This window comes from Cyprinus carpio, chromosome B2 (assembly GCF_018340385.1).
Source record: "Cyprinus carpio isolate SPL01 chromosome B2, ASM1834038v1, whole genome shotgun sequence".
NCBI lineage: Eukaryota > Metazoa > Chordata > Actinopteri > Cypriniformes > Cyprinidae > Cyprinus > Cyprinus carpio.
In genome coordinates, this window is record NC_056598.1 from 24,493,599 (window position 1) to 24,513,804 (window position 20,206).

A 20,206-nucleotide genomic window follows, 5' to 3' on the forward strand; every position below is an offset into this window, starting at 1 on the left:
TTTAAAAATTCAGAGAAAGCATTTAATTCCTAGAAAGAAATTTTCAACGAAGCTTGGTGTCGACGACCCGGAGTTATGCAAAAAGCGATGCAGAGAAACATCAGAGACGAGTTTTCCAAAGCCATGAAAGGAAAGAGGAAAGATATAAGGTAGCAAATACCAAATATGCCGATGTGTTTCAAATAAATGTTACACCATACTGCTGCTGCTGCTGTTGTTGTTCTTTCAATAAGCGAATTTAAAGGGTAAACAATAAATGAAATGCCAAACGAACATACAATAATAAACCTTTGTTTTTATTAAAAGTAAATCATTACACCACATAAAATATAAAATGGTGTAACAATTTATCCAGTTTAATAAAATAAATGGACACTAATAAAAAAATTAAGTAACAAACTGACTCCACATCATGCTAAAGTTTTCAGACTATGAGACATTCACACTTCCCTTAAAGGACTGATTATGGAAATGGATTGGTTCTTATGTATTGCAAACATGATACTTGACTCTGAACTGCTGCTAATCATTATTCTTTTGTCTATAATATTCTGACCATTGGTGCCCGTCTCGCACCTAGATTGCATACAATTCATCATGTCATCGTTGTTGTGTTTAGGGCATACGCATGAGCGTCGTAACACATGTTTACATTAGTCTACTGTACACCCCGCCTGCAGCAGAGCGGGGGTGTTGGAAAGTTTGGAAACAGTATTCAGTAAGTAGGAGTTTTGTGTTTTAATTTTTGGAAACAGTATAAGGACGAAAATGAACTTTGTTTGAAGCATATCGGGGCCTTTACACAACTACACACAAACACACACACACACACCTGCTCTCCCTGAGTAAGTTGAGAATATCATCTCTGAATGTGTCTCTGTTTTTCTCCAGGATTCCTCTGACATCATACACAACCTGGAGACAAAAAGCAGGATGTTAACCTGAGACATGACACATGTAATGCTGATGTTGAACACATTTTTGCCTCATTTTCCAGTATATACCATAACACATGCACGGACTACACTTTTGCTAAATTCTTTTCTAATAAAACTTTGACACAAAAGTACTAAAAAAAAAAACAAAAAAAAAAACGTATATTTAAATAAAAATGCAAAAAATGTTTATCTCATAACAAAATCAAAACTGACAAAAAAATCATGATCACCAACTTAGTGCCTGGTAATTGACACTGTTGACATTGTGTGAAAAGTCTGTTTAATCATATTTAATAGAACACCACTTATGTTAATAAATAATAATAATTCTTGACCCTTTTATAAGCAACATCTGCACCGGTACCTATCATGAAACATGACCTTTTATGAAATATATACACTGTACCTATTTTGAAATATAAGACTGCATTTGATATATGGGCAAAATGTACCAGGTTTTTAAAGAATGCTTACAACTGCTAATATACTTACATATACTGTAAATCATAAAAGTATATTTATTTAAGTAATCAAATCCAACTCAAATAAATAAATAATAATAATAAAAACTTAGTAGACAGGGTGCTGTACCTCTCCTGCATAGTGCTTGATTCCAAACTGATGAACTGCAACACGAGGCTTAACATAGAACTGATTCCTCTAATAAGATGAAGAGAGAGATATATTAGTGATTATACAGCAGTTCCTATTTTCAGGGTTGATTCTGTGCCCAATATTCAAATCTGTGGTGGATCAAAAGCTTGTTCAGGCTGTTCCATTTGGCCACATTCTTGCTTACAGCTCTTGCTTGATCATGCAAACCTGATGCCCTTTAGAAAAATGATGATATCTGTGTATGACTTACAGAATGCTGGCTATGGAGTTTCTCCAGCAGTGTGTCATCAGTGCCTTTAGGAAAATGACTCTCCTCATTCACGAGAGCAAGCAAACCCAACTTCTGCAGAGAAAACACATGCGCAGACAGACTCAGATCTAGAAGGTCAGAATGTATACAGTGTTTTTGAGTGGGACTGTGTTTGTACCTTTTCTATGAGATCAAGGCACTCTCCATTGTCCATCCAGTTGACATCATCCCAGACCAGCCCTTCTCTATGAACACAAATACACAGAAAGAAATAAAATGGCAGAGAATTAGATGTTTGCCATGTGCGTCAGTTGCATTTGAAGTGCGTTTTGGTTGGTGATGTGTTGAGTGTGTATGTTTTTTTTTTTTTTGTGTATTTGTTGTTGTATTCTTGTTGTTCTAGAGTTGAAATGTGCTTGTTGAAATACTCCTGCAGCTTCTCATTTGCATAGTTAATGTTAAACTGCTCAAACCGGTTCACCTGAGACAAAGAAAGAAAATCAAGCAGAAAGAATAAAATAACACATGATCAGTGGGTTCAAACCTGCCATAAACTCATTGTAATGACTCTCACCTCAAAGTTCTCAAACCCGAAGATGTCCAGGATGCCGATGGATCGGAAGTCTTCATTGCCATTGATACGGCTGTTCAATTTACGAATGATCCAAGTGAAGCACTGAGAGTAGAGAGCCATCGCCATAGAGTCCCGCGAGTCCACCGCCTGATGCACACACAGAAATATTTGAGATGTCATTCTGACTACAAAGGGTATAGCTATTTATTATTTACTTAAATATAATTAATTAAAGTTTGAAATGTATTAATTTAGAATTAAAAAAAAACAAAACTGTTATGCCATCCTCACAACATAACTCATATGTTGATTGTCTGCCTTTCTGATTTTAATTCATTTGTAGTAAAATGGTGAAAAAAGTGCTTTCAATTTCAGTCTTCCACTAACTTTTTGTGCCAAGACTCTTTATATTTATAGATTTTATATATTTATTCATATTCAATACAGTAAACTTTCTGTGATGTGAAGTTTGTGAGTCTTCAACCAGAAGTTATGCTATATCCATACAGTGATTAAAAAAATGTGGAGTGAGGAAGAACAAATGACTATTAATACAATGCAGTTACATTGAAAGTCCTCTAGAGGGAGAGAGAGATTCTAGACATGTTTTTGGTGAGTACAGAAGTATTCTGATAAAATCTATGCTGTTTTCACTAGGGTTGCAAAGGGGCGGAAAATTTAAGGTAAATTTCTAAAAGTTTCCTAAAAATCCTGGAGAGTTTCCAAAAATTCTGGAATGCTTCCAGAAATTTTCCACCTCTTAGCAACCCGGATTTTCAGGTGTGACTTGATTGTTCATACATGTCACCTCACTGTTTCACTGTTGAGCTTCTTTGAATATCTCTCAATATTTTTCTTGCACTTAACAGTAATACAGTGGCACTGAATTGAAATTTTTTGTAAATGTTGTGTTAAGAAGTTAAGTTGTGATGTTTGATGGGAAACTTTGTTTTTAACACCCCTGTTACCTGCTCTACAGTAAGAGGTGTGCTGATTTCTTCTCCTCTGAGGATCATGGATCTGTGGGTCAAAACTTCAGCCAGCTGGGCACAATCCAGCCCCAAAAGATCTGCAGCTTTACTGAGAGCTAAACAAACACATATTTTACTTTTATACATTAATATAAATGTAATGCAATTGACATCAGCAGATTACAGTAAACAACTCAAAAATTCCAACAATCAAGAGAAAAACAGAGCAGAGAGTGAAGGAGTGCTCACCTGATTTAGAGCAGACCTGTGCTCCACCTGCCGTTAAAAAATCAATGTTTCCCACATGCAAGATTCCTGAAAGGAGCCTCAACACCTCCTTGATGTTCTCTTCTCCAAACTGCATTGTCCTCAGAGCATTCTAACACACAAAACACAGCCAAAACACAAGTGAACATATTTATACATAATACTGGAGTATTATTGTACTTAAGACTGGAGTAATGGCTGCTGAAAACTTGCTTTGACATCACAGGAATAAATTACATTTTAAAATATATTCAAATAGAAAAGAGTTATTTTAAACTGTATTAATAATATTTCACAATATTGCATGTTTAGCTGTATTTTTGATCAAATAAATAGAGCATTAGAGACTTTCTCCAATAATATTAAATTAGTACTGACCACAAACGTTTGAAGTTATATATAGAAGAGTAATACTATATACTAACAGAGTAGTGGGGTGTATGTTAATGCACTTTAGAGTAGTCACACAGTGATGTTGTGACTGTCTTACCAGCACTTCCTGAAAAGTCTCTGTGTCATTAATGGCTTTGTCCTTCACACATCCTGACTGACCCAGATAATGAAAGCCCTCCGGAGGGGTAAGGGAGAACGACTCTGTGAGAAAATGAGTGAGAGCGATAAACACAGATCTTAAACAAACTGATACTGTGTCACAAACAGCACTGATTCACTGTGATACTATGACTTTCTGACCTCTCAGTCTCATTTAACAGTGACATCAGCAGAAGCTGAACTCTGGCTTAGGTGACTAAACTGAGAAAGCCATGAATAACAACACAGTTTTGCACATTATGTGGCTCATCACGAAGCCTGTAATCTCTCCTTTGTCACCTCTGTCATGTTTCTGGCTGAAGTGGATTTAAAAGGAATTACATTCTTGGCTTACTATGATTATTGATAGGTCGCACACTGGAAGCAAGGTGAATAAAAAAAAACACATGGCAAAAAATTCAATTAAACAATTTGATGAAATACAACTTGATGTACTAAAATATTCAAAACTGAAATAGAATAAAAAACGAAAACTAACTATATAAAATAAAAACAAATGCAAAATATGAATAAAAACTATAATAGTGTCTCAGTGATACTAAAACACCACTGGTGTTAACAAAGCCTACATTCATTTGTATCATCTGTTTTTGCAAAATAAATATCATCCATAGCGCCCTCTTATGGATGTAATACTTATATAAGGCACTTCTGAAGGACAAGAAGTCTTCAGTCTCAATACAAGGGTTAAAAAGAGGCTTCAATAAGATATCTGTGGACAATTTAGACTGCCCAGACTCACCCCTCTGTTCTGCGCTGGTTCCAGCCAGCAGGGCGTAGAATATGTGATAATTTCGTTCCCCGGGATTTTGACGCACAACACGATTCTGACGGAAACACAGGCAATTAAGAGTCCAACAAAGACATGAATAGTGACCCACAAAAATCACACAGAGAGAGAGAGAGAGAGAGAGAATCATACAGGCAAAAGTTTTATGAATATAAGAAACTCACCTTTTCTAAAAGGTCTGTATGTTGAAAATCTAAAGTCAAGGGAAATGCACAAATAGGCACAATCACAGTACAGCTAATGAAATAAAGCTACAGAGATGAACTAACAGTTGACACATCCAAACAAAGCACAAACAGAGGATACAGTCTGTGATTCTTCCTCCCTGGATGTTTCCATGCTGACTGAAATGAAGCTGGATGAATTTCCCAAAGCGACTAGAGTTGTTATTATGAACGGTTTTAGCATTTCCAAATGCTTCCATTATTGGACTACAGAGACAGAGAGACAGGTAAATTCATGTATATGAGCGAGCACACTGTGTATATAGATTGTTTTGTGTTATTATATATACAAACCTGCTCTCCACAATGGCCTCCTCTACATGAGATGATGCTCTCTTTGCAGTTGAGAGCACCACACTTTGCTGACTCATTGCAGACAGAAAGCGCAGAATCATCTTCGTGCTCTCAGTTTTACCTGCTCCACTCTCACCACTGATAGACACACACACACACACACACACACACACACACACACACACACACACACACACACACACACACACACACACACACACACACACACACACACACACACACACACAGATGAATATTAGCTGAAAGGGTTGCAATGAGCTGATGTTGCCAGCAGAGGGCAGTTACATTCTGGCTCTTATTCAAGTAGTCTTTCGAGACTCTTTACTGGCACAATACATGCACACTACCAAAGTTTGGGGTCAGTAAGATTACATTTATTAAATAAGGACATTCAATTGATAAAAAGTGACATTAAAAACTGAGCACTAAATCAGCATATTAGAACAATTTAAAAAAGATCATGTGTCACTAAAAACTGGAGTAATGCTGCTGAAAATTCAGCTTTGCATCACAGTAATAAATAAATTACATTTTAAAATACATTAGAAAACAGTTCTTTTAAAGTGCAATAATAATTCACATTATTACCATTTTAACTGTATTTTGATCAAATAAAAGCAGCCATGCTGAGCATAAGAGACTTTTGTACATATAAGACACTTTAAATTTTGGTCAAACTGCTGTCAATTAGAAGTTCTATGCATTTTATGAGGTTTGCCAAAAATTGAGACACGTTTAAATAAAGTTGAAAACTGTGATTTGTGTGATTTAATTTGCACTAAAGGCATTAAACAGTAAATTTAATTCATAAAATCATTATACAAGGGCAAAAAATTATGCAGTTCGACTGGCCAAAATAAACATTTTAAGGCCAATATAGACATTTCAAGTACGTAAAACGAGACTTTTTTTAATGCTAGAATCATTTTATATTTTTATTAGTTTATGTAATATATCTAAAAGTTTTAACAATAGAAAAAGAGATTTGTGCCTTAGAGAACTGTCATAGGACACATACCATATTATTGAAATGTAAAGGTAACATTGAAAAATTGTGCTATTAAGTATTTCATCTGTGTGCAAAGTTACTTTCAGCTTTGTCGTACCACTTGCCCTTTTCATAAGGCAAGGCTTGTTTGTGCTCGCTGTGGTTTCATCCCGCAGGTCTGGGAGTTTGTAGGTATTAGATTTCCATTGAAATTCTCTGTTGTGGTTTGCAAAAATGCCAGAAGAAAGTGTTCCTTTACTGTGTGTAGTTACAGCACGAGTTTAAGAAGTACACTTCAGTTTCTACCTCGATTTCTGCAGAGTAAGAGAAAATCCTGTCTTCTTTTGGTAGCCCTATCAATGTCCACATGTTTTCTGAGTCTGTACATGCTCAGGGCTTTTCTTAGTTTAGGCTTGGGCACGGCGGTCAGGTATTCTGCCAATTTGTATTCTCTATGTCGGCTCTCACTAAAGCCGATGAGAGATCTGCAGTGCGGAGAACAAACACAGCAGTCTGGCACCTTTAACCTCTGTGTGCTTGTGTAATGAGTGCTGTCAGGCAGCCATGAGTTTGACCTCACACCTTAGCGAGAGGTCAGAGGTGAGGGTTAAGGCCAAGGCAGAAGACTTTATAGTCAGACTGTCTGAAAATTAAAAGAAAATGAGGCCTGCAGAAACCACTTTCAAAATGAGGCCTGCGGAAACCCCTGGCTTGTTAAATGCACAATTACATTCAACACAGTACAGAAACGTACCTGATGAGCACACACTGGTTGTTGGAGCGCTTCCACAGCGATCTGTAGCACTCATTAGCAATGGCGTAGATGTGAGGAGGAATTTCACCCAGGTGATGTCGACTGTATCGTTCTATGGCTGTGGCATCATACAGACCTGACAGACTCTGATAAGGGTTTACTGCTGCTAAAATAGAGCCGATGTATGTCTGCAAACAGAGACAGAAGAGGAAAATAGAAACTCATTAAGTGAATAACCACATTTTATAAACACACTCTGCGTGTTTGAGCATGTGCACACGTGTGCTTTGGCAGCTACTGACCAACTTTTTTTTAAACCACAGATGCAAATAGATTGGATTGGTTGTTGAGATGTTTTGATTTGAATGCCAAATAAGTGCAAATTGGCATCTAAACGGTCAAATGTTCAGGTGAGTTTAGGACTTGTGACACACCCCTGCATCTCTCTTACCATATTGTATGCATGTTCATAAACGTATAACTGTAGATGAAATTTGAATTTATGACATAAAACCAGATGTAAACTACATGCTGCATGTGTGTACTGGTAAATGTGTGTACAAAATATTGCAGAAGTATATTTTTAGCTAATTCTAAAGGTGCTTAAAATAATTAATTCATAATTTTTTTTTTAATTCTGTCATTATTTTCTCACCCTCATTTCGTTTCAAAATGTTCTTCTCTAGAACACAAAATAAGGTCTTTTTTTAAAAATGTCTTTTCTTTTTTTTTTTTTGACCATACAATAAAAATCAATGGGATCCAGTGTCATTTTGGACCCTATACTGACGTTCATTATATGGACACAAACAGCTGAAACATTCAATTTATCTTCTTTTGTGTTTTGCAGAAGAAAGAAACAATAAAGATTGATTAAAGTTTTCATCACTAGCTGTTTCGTGCTAATGTCTCTTTTGAGTGCAATGTCTGTCATAATCTTATTTTTCCCACAGAATACATAAAGGATGATAGTTTAAATGAACTTTGCATGTCTCGTTTATGAGGTTTGTTCAGTCAAATCAGAGATGAATTCACACACTAGGTTGTATAGTTATATTAATGTAGGAATGTAATTCAGCAAGAAACAGATGGAAACAGAGGTACAGTACAGTAAGAAGTTTCAAAGCAGACATTAAGCTGTCAGTATGTGGCCCTCACTAGGGGAAAGCCTTCTTACTGAGTCACAGGTGTTATCAGTTTGCTCTGAATGGGCTGGCGGGATTCCCTTCTCGTTTCTAGTATGGGAAAAATGAAGTCATTCTTGTAAAAAAAAAAAAAAAAATCTTCCCATTTTAAAACTGAGGTGCACTGTTCTCTCAACATCTAGGTGACTGAATCTGTGCTTGGAATGGAATACTATTATGCTGCTAATAATAATACACATTATACAAGATAAATGATTTTTTAAGTAGTTTAATTCAAAAAGTGCCATACTTTGCACTTTTAAAGTCACCGTTAAATCTGAATTTATATTGCAGTGATTGTTACAAATTATTTATCTGTGCAAATCATGTTTTTTAAAACTTATAACTTGCCACACAATTGACACTTTGCAAAACCCACGTTTCTTAGTTACTGTTATTGTATGTCCGACAAGCCATGGCGCTCTCAAACTACACATAATATTCTCACGCAGTGAAAAATACATCACGGAGCAAAGAGGAAACTGACTACACACCGACAGACAAGACAGAGCAGGTTACTTCTAGTATGAAACAAGGTCTCAGCTTCCAATTTTGTGTTTTTTTTTTTAGAAATTCAAACAATAAATGCCATTTTGTAGCTCTTTAATGTGTTGTAACAGATCACTGTAGCACCTCAGTTTAAGCGGCACATGACCGTCTTTTTATATTTATTTAAAGCACAAAATAAAGATGAATGAACATCAGAAGGTATTTTATTGCAACCGCAGAAAGATGTCAATATGCACAAATGTTTAAGTCCACCGAAGTTAATCTACTCTCCTGACTGATTTGTTTGTCAGGAAAAATGGCAGATTAGGTGTTATGAGTGGTCAGATCACCTGTCAATCAAGCTCTCTGTAAAGGGTCAATTAGCAAATGACAATCCAGTCACTTTCCAGCATAATAAATGTTCTGGTCAACATTTTTTCTTGTTCTTGAAACCATTTAACAATATGGGTATATTTAACAATAGGGAATACAATATGATGACAATTTTCGTTTCATGCTGACTTTAATCCCTTTTTTTACATTTTGAAAATATCTTGTGGTCGATAATCAGATCAAGTAAACAGCATTGTAGGATACACTCATCATATACAACACATTCTGTGCATATTATACATTACTGAATACTACTTTCTGTCAAAAATAGCATGTTTCATGCTATTTCGAACATCCATTAAGTTCACCTTTTCTGGTCTGATCTGCGTGATCAGATGCCAAAAGCAAAAAACAAACAGTGATAACATACACTCATACAGTGCCCTAATATTCCACGACAAATCATGATTGTGTCATGATTTGGTGTCCGGGTGACGGTGAGTTTTTACAATTTTATCTTAAATGTGTGCCATCAATAAATAGTGCTCATAAATGGCTATAAAGATATTATTCTCACATGAAACAGAATAGAGACTTGGGACCCGGAAACAGTATTTGTTATGGTGCGTCTTATCAAGCAGATAGCCATGGACTTCCTGAAAGAAGCTTAGACAATGCTTAATTTAGGAAAGCACACTGTTCTCATGCTATTTCAGCCATATGAAGATACGGCAGAAATAGTAAGAGTAAGCTAGTATTGGATTCAGCCAATCAAAGTGTGACACACTGCCACAGTAAAATCCCCCAGATGCCCCTGCGAGGGTTTAATCTCCATAAGTGCTACAATGAAGGTCTACAGCAGCCATGTCCTTCCCAAAACCTCCCCTGGGTGTGTCTGCAAATCTGTGTAACAGCACTCTGAGGGGTTTAATTGGGGGTGAACGTCATCTGTATCGCTCTGTTGTTATTGGGTTCAGTCCAGTGGTGCTACTAATATCTTCATAGTTAAGAATTCATAAAGCAGACTACAGTCACAGTAAGTAAAAAAATGCACTTTTTTAGAAAGCATATTTTATATGCTGTTCCACATGCACAGACAGAAGCAGACATGAGATTGCTGTCTAGAGAGACAGCTGAGACTGACAGCTATGCATAGTGATGCATAATAAACTCAGACAATTGCACACACATACCCTCTCAATGTTAAGCTGAGTGTGTAGAGTAAGAGTTGAAACATGATCTGGCCCAACTGAAGCATAACTATTTCCTGCTACACACTCACACTACAGTGAAAAAGAGAGGCTGCAAATGAAATAGAGATAGCAATACTATGAAAAAGAGGTAAACCTCACATGCAAAAGACATTTTCTGGATCACCAGCCCCCTTGTGTGTGTATGCGTGTTTGATGTGGGAAGCTGTCCTAGTATTTTCTGTCCAAATGTAAGGCAAAAAAAAAGTCCACAGCTGTTTATAATCAGAGAAGGAGGGAGAGAGAGAGAGAGAGAAACGTCTTTGTGTTTTAAATGCTGTGGAATCGGATCTCAGCTAGACACACACATTCCACAAGACGACCCCCAAACACACACACACTCAACCAGACGCTTTTATTTTCATCACAACTTGTGTGTTTTTAATGGCATTGAGGATTACTGTTTATTTGTACTGAGTCTAATCACCTCAGCCTTGGTATTAAGTAAATAAACTCCTCTGTGATTTAATGCATTGTTTTTTTAATATATACATTTAAGTTGAAGAAGAAACAGGCAGAAATTACACAGACAACCAAAAACTAACCACACACACCACACACAAATAACACCCTAATTCGTTCTGATTTCTCCCATATGTCACCAATTAGCCAATCAGTTTAGCAGATCTGTGGGCTGCTCTACTTAGCCAATGAATTCATTAGATTCACAAACGTGGATTTACAATTGTGGTTTTGTGATTTTCAATAAGAGCATTTTAAAGATGAAGTGTGTGATTTGTGGCACCAAAAGGAAGTTTCTAAATGTACAATAAAACTTCATTTTTCAAAAATAACAGACAATAAAGAAAATGTGTTCAAATTTTGGTTTTTATCTGGTTTTGACATCCAAACATAAGCCAATAAAACCACACACAAGCTGTCAAAACATGAAATGATGTTCACCTGATAAAGTTCTTCTTTAAAAAATAACATAACTTAATATAAATACAAACATGACTGTGTATTTTATAATACGAATAATAAAATATACGTCTGATTTTTAAGCTAGCCCTTACCCTAAAACACACCTTATTGGCATTAGAGATTCACATTAAGGCATCATTTAGTCGTTTTAGCCCATAATGTGTGGGAAAAGGTTTCAGTCATGTCGAAACAGGAGGTGTGTATTTTCTCATGATAAGTGAGTAACTCTGACGTTATTGTGATAACCATCGCATACCTGCAGACCACACCCACTCTCATGGGTGACTGGGTATTTGACACTCGAACCGATCAAATCACATGGCATGTGATTACGTGACAGACAGACAGACAGAGAGAAAGTGTGTGTGTGTGTGTGTGTGTGTGTGTATGTGTGTGAGAGAAAGAGAGAGTTGCCTCCTGGAATGACTGCTCTATCACTTAATAATACTCAGTGACTGAGCAAAAGAGGCAATTACTTTATCTGTGCATGGAGATGCAAGGGTTTTTATTATTATTCTCATTATTATTAGTAGTAGGTTGCGTGAAAAAAACTGTTAATGACAGTACCTCATTTTCAGCATGTTTGATAAATAAAATATCTTTACAAATCAATGACAAGATATTTTATAGGGATAGTTCACCCAAAAATGAAAATTAACCCATGATTTACTCAACTATCCCTTTAACATACAGTGTGTCATACTGTAAAATAATTGTATTGAAAATGTTTGAAATACAAAGGAACCGTTCACTACAAAATGAAAATTCTCACATTATTTACTCATCCTAATGTCGTTTTAAACCCAAATGTTTTTTTTCTTCTTCTGTGGAACATAAAAGATACATTTTGGAAAATCCTGGCATTGCCACTATTTTGAAAATAATGAAAGTAAATGAGGGCTTGGGCTGTCAAGCGCTACAATGACAAATAAGAACCATAAATGTATTATAAAAATAGTCCTGTGTGCTATAAAGTCGTATGAAGTCATACAATACCGCTGTGTGGGGAACAGCTTGAAAGTCATTTTTCACTGAAAGTCCTGACATCCGCTCTAGCTCTTCTTGGCACATTCATGAGAGAACCAGTAATGTTCGATTTGTGAACAAATCACTCTTTTGAATCAGATGTTTTCAATGAATCGTTGATCTAGTTCTGCATTATTTTACGGCACTTTTATGGAGCATTTGCGTCCTTTTTGAAGCATGACTTTATTCAATTCATTATACTGAAAAGCGAGCAGGATATTCAATATTCAGGATGTTAATTAATTTTTGATCCACAGAAGAAAAAAAAGTCAAACAGGTTTGAAATGCTGATAGGTTGACGAAATAATTTTTTGGGTGAACTATCCCTTTAAATACAACTATAGAGCAGTGTAAACAGATGTTAACCAGACAGATGTTAAATCCCCCTAAATGCACACACAAACAATCACAATTTATTAATTGGACTTGATGCAGATGCTTGGAAATAAGACTGAGAGTCAGCAGTAGCATGTTAACTCTGTTCCATAGAGACAGTCTGGAAATCTGGAACTGGCCTAACTGCTTTTGGCACAGATCACATCCCGACAGTGCACACACATATACACACACACCTAACACAGTTGAACCAGCCCCAAAGGACAACACAGTACACTGTTGTGAGGAAAGGCTCAAGAGGCAGTATAAAGAGAGAGTGAAAGGGAGAGAGATGTGCAATTAAGCAAATATATTTTACTCTGACACATTAAAGAACAGAAAGCCATCCAGCCACCTGCACAACAACCCTGTATCCTTGACAACTGAGTCTTTCACCACAGCTGAAACATTCACACACTCGTACACACACACTCATTTGTTAAAATGCACGCTTAATGAATAACAAACAATGCTATATTGAGTGTGTGTGGGTGATTTTGCTGTGTGTTTGCTCACATATATGCTCTTCTGTGTGTAGCGGAGCTGCAGGTTGTGTAGAATGGCCCCGTCGTGTAGGTCCTGTAGGGTTGCCATGTCCTCTACCCCATTGATACTGCTGTTGTGCATTGGGTAAACCCTCTGCCTGCTCACAGCATTCTGTTTGTAAGTGTACACCTGAACAAAACACACATTTGCACACATATTAACAGTGTGTTTATCTTTTGTTTTCAGTGTTTGTTTTCATTTGTGTAATGATCATAAGAGAAACAAAAAAGAGAACAATATATAAAGAATGTAAAACAAAAATGTAAAAATTTTATTATTATGTGTTACCACTGTAAAATCTGATTGGATGACCCACATTTAAAGACATCATAAAATAGCCGATGTATGCATTGCATACATTCATGATGGCACATCAACTGAATTCAATGTTAATGTTTTTTACAAAGACCTCTCAAATGATACATTTCTGTTATCCCAGGCAACCAATTTAATACATAGCTTTACTAGTTTCAAGACTCTCATATCATACATTCTCTCTTCAAATTCATTGCTAAAAAAAACCCCAGCTTAAAACCGCTTAAAATGGTTTGTTGGTCTCAGCTGGTCACCTAGCCTGTTCAGGCTTGTCTGTTTGCTGGTTTTAGACTCCCTTCAACAGGCCAGACCTGGAAGAACAGCTTGCCGGCAAGCTAAACTAGCTGAGCACCAGTTTGTTATTTAATCAGACTGGGAGATTATTTAAATAGCCCAAAATCAGTTTTATTTTTTCCCAAATTCCGTTTTTATTTTTTCCAAATTCAGTTTTTTCCATTTTAATTTTTCTGGATTCCATTTTTTTTCCATTGTAATTTTTATAGAATCTGTTTTAATAGTTAAATAATCCAAAGAAAATAATCAAAAAGCATGTCTAATAATTTAAATAATTTTGAAGGCCCTATGAAATACATTTTATTTTTTCCCTCAAATTAAGATTTTTTATTTCCTCTGTCTTTTTTCAGAAATATTATGTTGTGTATTTACATTTTTTTCTTGTAAATAAATCCTGGTAAATAATTTTTTTGCTAAATATTCCTTAAAATGATAAGCCAAACTTTTATTTTGACAGGTTTCTGTGAAGACCTTTAGTTTCTGTTTGTATGTGGTATGACAATCATTTTTCTCAAAAGAAGTGGTTCAAATGTTAATGAAGTGACTCTAAGAGCAGCATGTACTCATATACTGAGGCAGCAGAGGCTAAAAACACTACGAGCATCATGCATGCTTCAGTATGTGTGTAATAAACAAAACTGCGCATCTGCACCATTCATTCACACAGAGACATGCAGTATTTATGTCATTTTGTGTTATATGGTAAATCCATTTTTATGACTAGATTCCACGATTCTGTCCGTGTTTTCCGCATTGTGGAAATGATAGGGCTCAGACTGGTTTAAACATTTTTAGCTGTATATTTAACGTGCATTTATTTTATTTCTTTACACAATACAACTAAAACCAACACTTAAAAACACTAAAATGCACAGGCTAAACAGAAGGTGTTTATTGCTGTAATAAACTATACAGATCCTGATCATATCTTGGAGGTAGCAGACGGTCCGCTGATTTGTACTGTAGACCAGAAACAGAAGCCAGAGACACAAGCAAGTTGCATGTGTTTGAATATACATGTGAGAAGATGAGAAACAGACTCAAGAAACACACATTAAAACTAGGGCTGTCAAATGATTAATCACGATTAATCACATCCAAAATAAAAGTTTTGTTTACATAATATATGTGTGTATACTGTGTATATTTATTATGTATATATAAATACACACACATGCATGTATATATTTAAGAAGAATATGTTATGTTTATATATTAAATATATTTATATATAATATAAAATATAAGAATATAAATATATAAATGTATATACATGTAAATATTTTCTAAATATATAATTTATGTGTGTGTATTTATATATACATAATAAATATACCCTGGACACATACATATATTATGTAAACAAAACTTTTATTTTGGATGTGATTAATCATGATTAATCATTTGACAGCCCTAATTAAAACACAAACACATAGTGCTCAGTTGAGAAACTGGCTTAACTGAGTTTCTGGTCATCTCTGTGTACCTGGTGCCTGGTTCCATGACGACAAAGCAGCCTGCTGGTCTCTTCCAAACAGGCGGGTACACAGAGGAGTGTGTGTTTGTGTAAAATGAGAGCATGACACCTGTTCAGCAGTGTGTTTTGATCAGAGGTGCACAGAGCAGATGTTAAGCCACTGTTCCTGTGTAATGCATACACTGCCACCCCCACTTACCTGTCCATAGTTGGTGTTAAAGACCACCACTCCACCAGAGCACGAGTCCACGGTACTGGGGACATAATGATCCTCCACCCAGAGCCACACTCGACAACCCTGTCAAACACACAAATGCTGGTTAGCAACATACTGAACAATAGCAGAAACACAAACAACTATCTGCAAAACCACACGTTAGATGTAATTGTGGATTTTGAAATGAAATTATAAACTGTGTCTGAGAACATCCTGTGGTACAGAAAAATCACTAACAATTAGCAGCAACAATAAAATACAAACAACTGTTGTGTTAAAACTATGTGGTTTTTGTAATTCTAGCTCTTGACAGTTTAGTATTTGTAATTCTAGATTATAGTCTCACATGTGTCTCCTAGAGTTTCTGAATACATCTTATCTCAATAAAGTCTTACACTGTGCTCTTGTTTGATTAGGTACCAGAATTTGCAATCAAATTTAATAGATTTCAATATAAACTCATATTTCTCATCAGTTCTTCCAAGACCAAATAATCTGAGCTATGCTATCTACATGAATTTTGTAACTTTAAACTTTTTACTCTGTCTCACATTTTATAACAATGGTCTACTTCTAAGGAAGGCAGAGTTGAAACTTAAATGAAAGAACTTCCAAGTCTCCTAAAAATGAAAGATCAACCTTTGAGCAATATCTTTTTCTGGAAGGCTCTCCTCATTAGGTCAAAAAAAGTATAATTACCAATAACTGTACCTCATTAGAGCAAGCAAATTCCTCCCTCTCTCTCATATGCCACACACACACACACACACACACACACACACACACACACACACACGCACACTATAAGTGTACATGCTGATGGAAGAAACACATGGTGATCTGAACAGGCATGACTGGCTGTGAGGCCCCATTGAAGCAGACACAGTTGAACTTCAACCCCATTCCCCACTTACATGCACACACACACACACACACACACACACACACACACACACACACACACACACACACACACACACACACACACACACACACACACACACACACACACAAACTACTATCAGCACTGCATCAAACACTGCAGTATTGTGTTCAGTCCATTGCCACACTGCATTATGGATACTGTAGTTGTATATACTAGTTCAAATGTACTAAATGTAGAATTGCCACTCATTTTTCCACATGGAAAACATCAGACCGAGACTATAAATCAAATACAACATGAACACAACAAAGTGATTATGTTTCACCACAGTACAAACAGCAACTTTTAATATGCATGTTTTAAATTAAGACTGTGGAATTTTGAAAAATCACTGAAAGCCTTGTGAATCACTCTTAAGAAAGGTATTAGGATTTTTATATCTTATTCAATTCAATTCATTGATAACCTGTCATTCTCTCTCTCAACCACTTACTAATGCAGTGGCATAAACTCAACAGTCCTTTATAGCTTAGAAGAACAGAAACACACACACACACACACAGAGAACTGCTGAATGATCAGACTAAACTGCAACAGAACAGCTGTGCAGCTGGACTCACACAGATGAACACTTTCTCCTAACCCAGCATAATATACAGAAACAGCTACAAGTAGCTAAACCATTCCTAGATTGATTTCACTGGAAAGGGTGTGAAAACATTACTGTTTGTTTGAGCAACACTGACTAAAAGCATGAGTGTGGGACTATCTTTCTTTAATTTTTTTTCTTTTTTATGGCCTTCAATTCACATATTATTTGACATACAGCACTTGGCAAGATGTGGAATTAATTCAATGCAACACTGGAAATAAATCTACATTTTTTTAACTGCTAAAATTAATCAACAGATTAAGCAGTTAAATTAGTAGTTAGCTGCAGCCTAAGTCTAAAGATTAATCTAAAAAAAAAAAATTAAAAAAAAATTCCACAATTTACTCTGACCTAAAAGGCCACAGTAACCACAGAAAAAGTTTGCTTTGGTAAGACAAAGACAAAAGTCTGTAGAGGAAATGGACAATTTAAGTCATTTTCTCTCTAATTACTGTCACATGCACATCTTCATGATTTTTTTAACAGCCTAAATACATGCAGACGTCCTGCTAACCTTCCAGGTTAGCTCTAAAAAGCAAATAGACACAAACTGAGAAAGACAACAGAAAAATAGAGCAAGAAAAAATGGGAGATGATTTTATCAATGGGACCATTATATTACACACTGTGTTCATATAAAAGGAATCCGACTTTTAAAGATGACTGATTGTTTCTGGTAATCAGCATGACACTGCTTGCAGTTGCAAAACAGATTATTTCACCTGAAGTGTTTTGCATAATAACAGTCAGTGTGTACAGTCTAAAAAGAAATTAACTCTGTAGTGGATTGACTCTGGATTCAAATAAATTTAAAATCTCAAAACTCAGAGTCAGCCCCATCAAGCTAGTGCATCTCTAACCCACACAAACAGGAAGCTGTTTTCCTCCCTAAACCAAGTTTATCTCAGGAATTATGGACTTCTAATCCAATTCACCATCTCTGCAGTAAACCAGTATGCACTGTGATACCATTTCCCAACATTTGCTTGTGTTAATGTGTGTTGCATCTCTAAATAACATTAAGAAATTCATGTTAAGAAACTTTTGAATTGCTCATTGTTTTGTTTTTTGTTTTTTTTAGTATGTGTGGATTTACTAGAAGGGCAAAAATGCCCCTGTAGAAGTTTGCTAAATCTTACAAAACCTCACTTTGTGGACATCCAGGAATCCATCTGGTGGTTGAGGCATTAAACTTAAGTGTGTGTGTGTGTGTGTGTGACAGAAGCATATTTCGAGTTAAGCAGCTTTGACCGTGTCTTGTGTTTATCTGCAAACATTATAAGATTACAACCGCTCAACAAGTTTATGACCGCAACACACACGCTCACACATTACAGTTTAAAATACTCTAAACATATTTAAGTCATAATTATCTCTCTCTAGTCAAAACTATTGCTTAGATGTTCACACTGATTTCCAACCGTACCTTTTGAAACAACACAAAATCCTTAATGTGTTTACAAGCACTTTAAAGGTTTAATTTCAGCAAAAGCATTTCATCTAAATACTTCAGTCCAACTGTAAAATGGCCAGTCCAGTTTTTGCAAAGTTAGACCAACAGATCTAAAAATGTTTTAAAAATCCTTAAAATATTTAAATAATCATTATGTTATTTGACTACACAAAAAACTGTAAAAAGACTGTAGCTTGCTAAGAGAGAAAAGCAGAGAAAGTGTGAGAGAAAAAAGAAAGAAAGAAAGTCTGTGTATGTACATATTCAAAAGCTCAGTACAATTTTTTTCATGTTTTTACGTAAGGCTGGATTTATTTTAATCAAAAAAGTAAAAACAGCAATATTGTAAAATATTATTACAATTTAAAATAAATGTTTTAATATATTTAAAAATGTTTTTTTATTTCTGTAATCGCAAAGCTGAATTTTCAGAAGCAATTACTCTTTTGTGTCACAAAATCCTTTAGAAATATGCTTACTTGCTTCTCAAGAAACATTTTTATCAATGTTTAAAACAGCTGTGCTGCTTATTTTTTTGTGCAAATATATATTTTTCAAGATTCTTTGATGAGTATAAAGTCACTTTTGATCAATTTAATGCATCCTTGCTGTAAAAAAGAATTAATTTCTTCCAAAAAACATAAAAAGAAATAAAATAATACAAGTCTGACCCCAAACTTTTTGAATGGTATTGTACATGTCTGCCAGGTTTTCTGGCCAATATTCTCTTCCTGTGCTAAAACAGATGGCTCAAGGGAATCACAGATTTAAACTGGTAGCAAGAATCCAACTAAAACATCACATGCACAAAGGCTCCCAAATCAAACATCTCTGACTCTTTATAATTTTGTTTCATTTTCAGGTGAGGTTTTTCTTTCATCGGAAGTTAAAAAGTGCACTGTGTGCATGCATGTCTGAGTGTGTCCTTGTATTGTGTATCTAAACTCTTAAAATAATATCAGAGTTTTGGAGGGCGGTCAGGCTGGGCGGAGTAAAGGATGAAACAGACCAGAGTTACTCTGTAATCTAACTGCTGCTTACAGAGCATGTTTAGAGCTTACCACACACACACACACACACACACACACACACACACACACACATACACACTTCTACATTGCTCTTTCTCTGTCTCCCTTTCTTTCTCTCATTTGGCTGCAGGAAGTGAGGGATCAGATATCGTTTGGGTCAACAGGAAGGCAGACCAGTGATGAAGGGCATTCCTGCATACTTCAAACCCAAAGACCCAAACTTCGGCTCTCTCACATACTGGGTTTGGTGTTCAGACTCAGTCCAGTCTCCTAAACTTATAACCAAACTTATTTTACCAAGCAACCAAACACACTCACATATACACTGCATTGCCGCCTGACCTACTTTTCCAAAGCACTCTCATTTTCTCTCTCTCTCTGTCCTTCAGTGAAAAATGTGTGTTTATACTTCACGACGAGAGTGAACGAGGGAGAGCGCTGTACAAACTCACACAGAACAAAGACAAAGAGTATCTTCATGCATGTATGCGTGTGTATGTGGATGTACTTTGCACC

At 35.9% G+C, this 20,206-nt stretch overlaps 1 protein-coding gene across 1 annotated transcript in view; it reads right to left on the reverse strand.

Annotated features, from left to right (window-relative positions):
• The window catches only part of LOC109054690 (unconventional myosin-X-like), a 40,451-nt gene that overhangs the window by 16,266 nt on the left and 3,979 nt on the right, over positions 1–20,206 (reverse strand). The window contains exons 2-17 of the mRNA XM_042718791.1: positions 15,651–15,749; positions 13,336–13,494; positions 7,239–7,426; positions 5,476–5,613; positions 5,264–5,388; positions 5,122–5,135; positions 4,910–4,994; positions 4,106–4,209; positions 3,598–3,727; positions 3,346–3,464; positions 2,378–2,524; positions 2,184–2,284; positions 1,982–2,048; positions 1,804–1,896; positions 1,530–1,598; positions 833–915 (exon numbers count right to left, since the gene is read on the reverse strand). Coding sequence (XP_042574725.1) covers positions 833–915; positions 1,530–1,598; positions 1,804–1,896; positions 1,982–2,048; positions 2,184–2,284; positions 2,378–2,524; positions 3,346–3,464; positions 3,598–3,727; positions 4,106–4,209; positions 4,910–4,994; positions 5,122–5,135; positions 5,264–5,388; positions 5,476–5,613; positions 7,239–7,426; positions 13,336–13,494; positions 15,651–15,749 — 1,721 coding nt within the window. The remainder of the gene's footprint in view (positions 1–832; positions 916–1,529; positions 1,599–1,803; positions 1,897–1,981; positions 2,049–2,183; positions 2,285–2,377; positions 2,525–3,345; positions 3,465–3,597; positions 3,728–4,105; positions 4,210–4,909; positions 4,995–5,121; positions 5,136–5,263; positions 5,389–5,475; positions 5,614–7,238; positions 7,427–13,335; positions 13,495–15,650; positions 15,750–20,206) is intronic.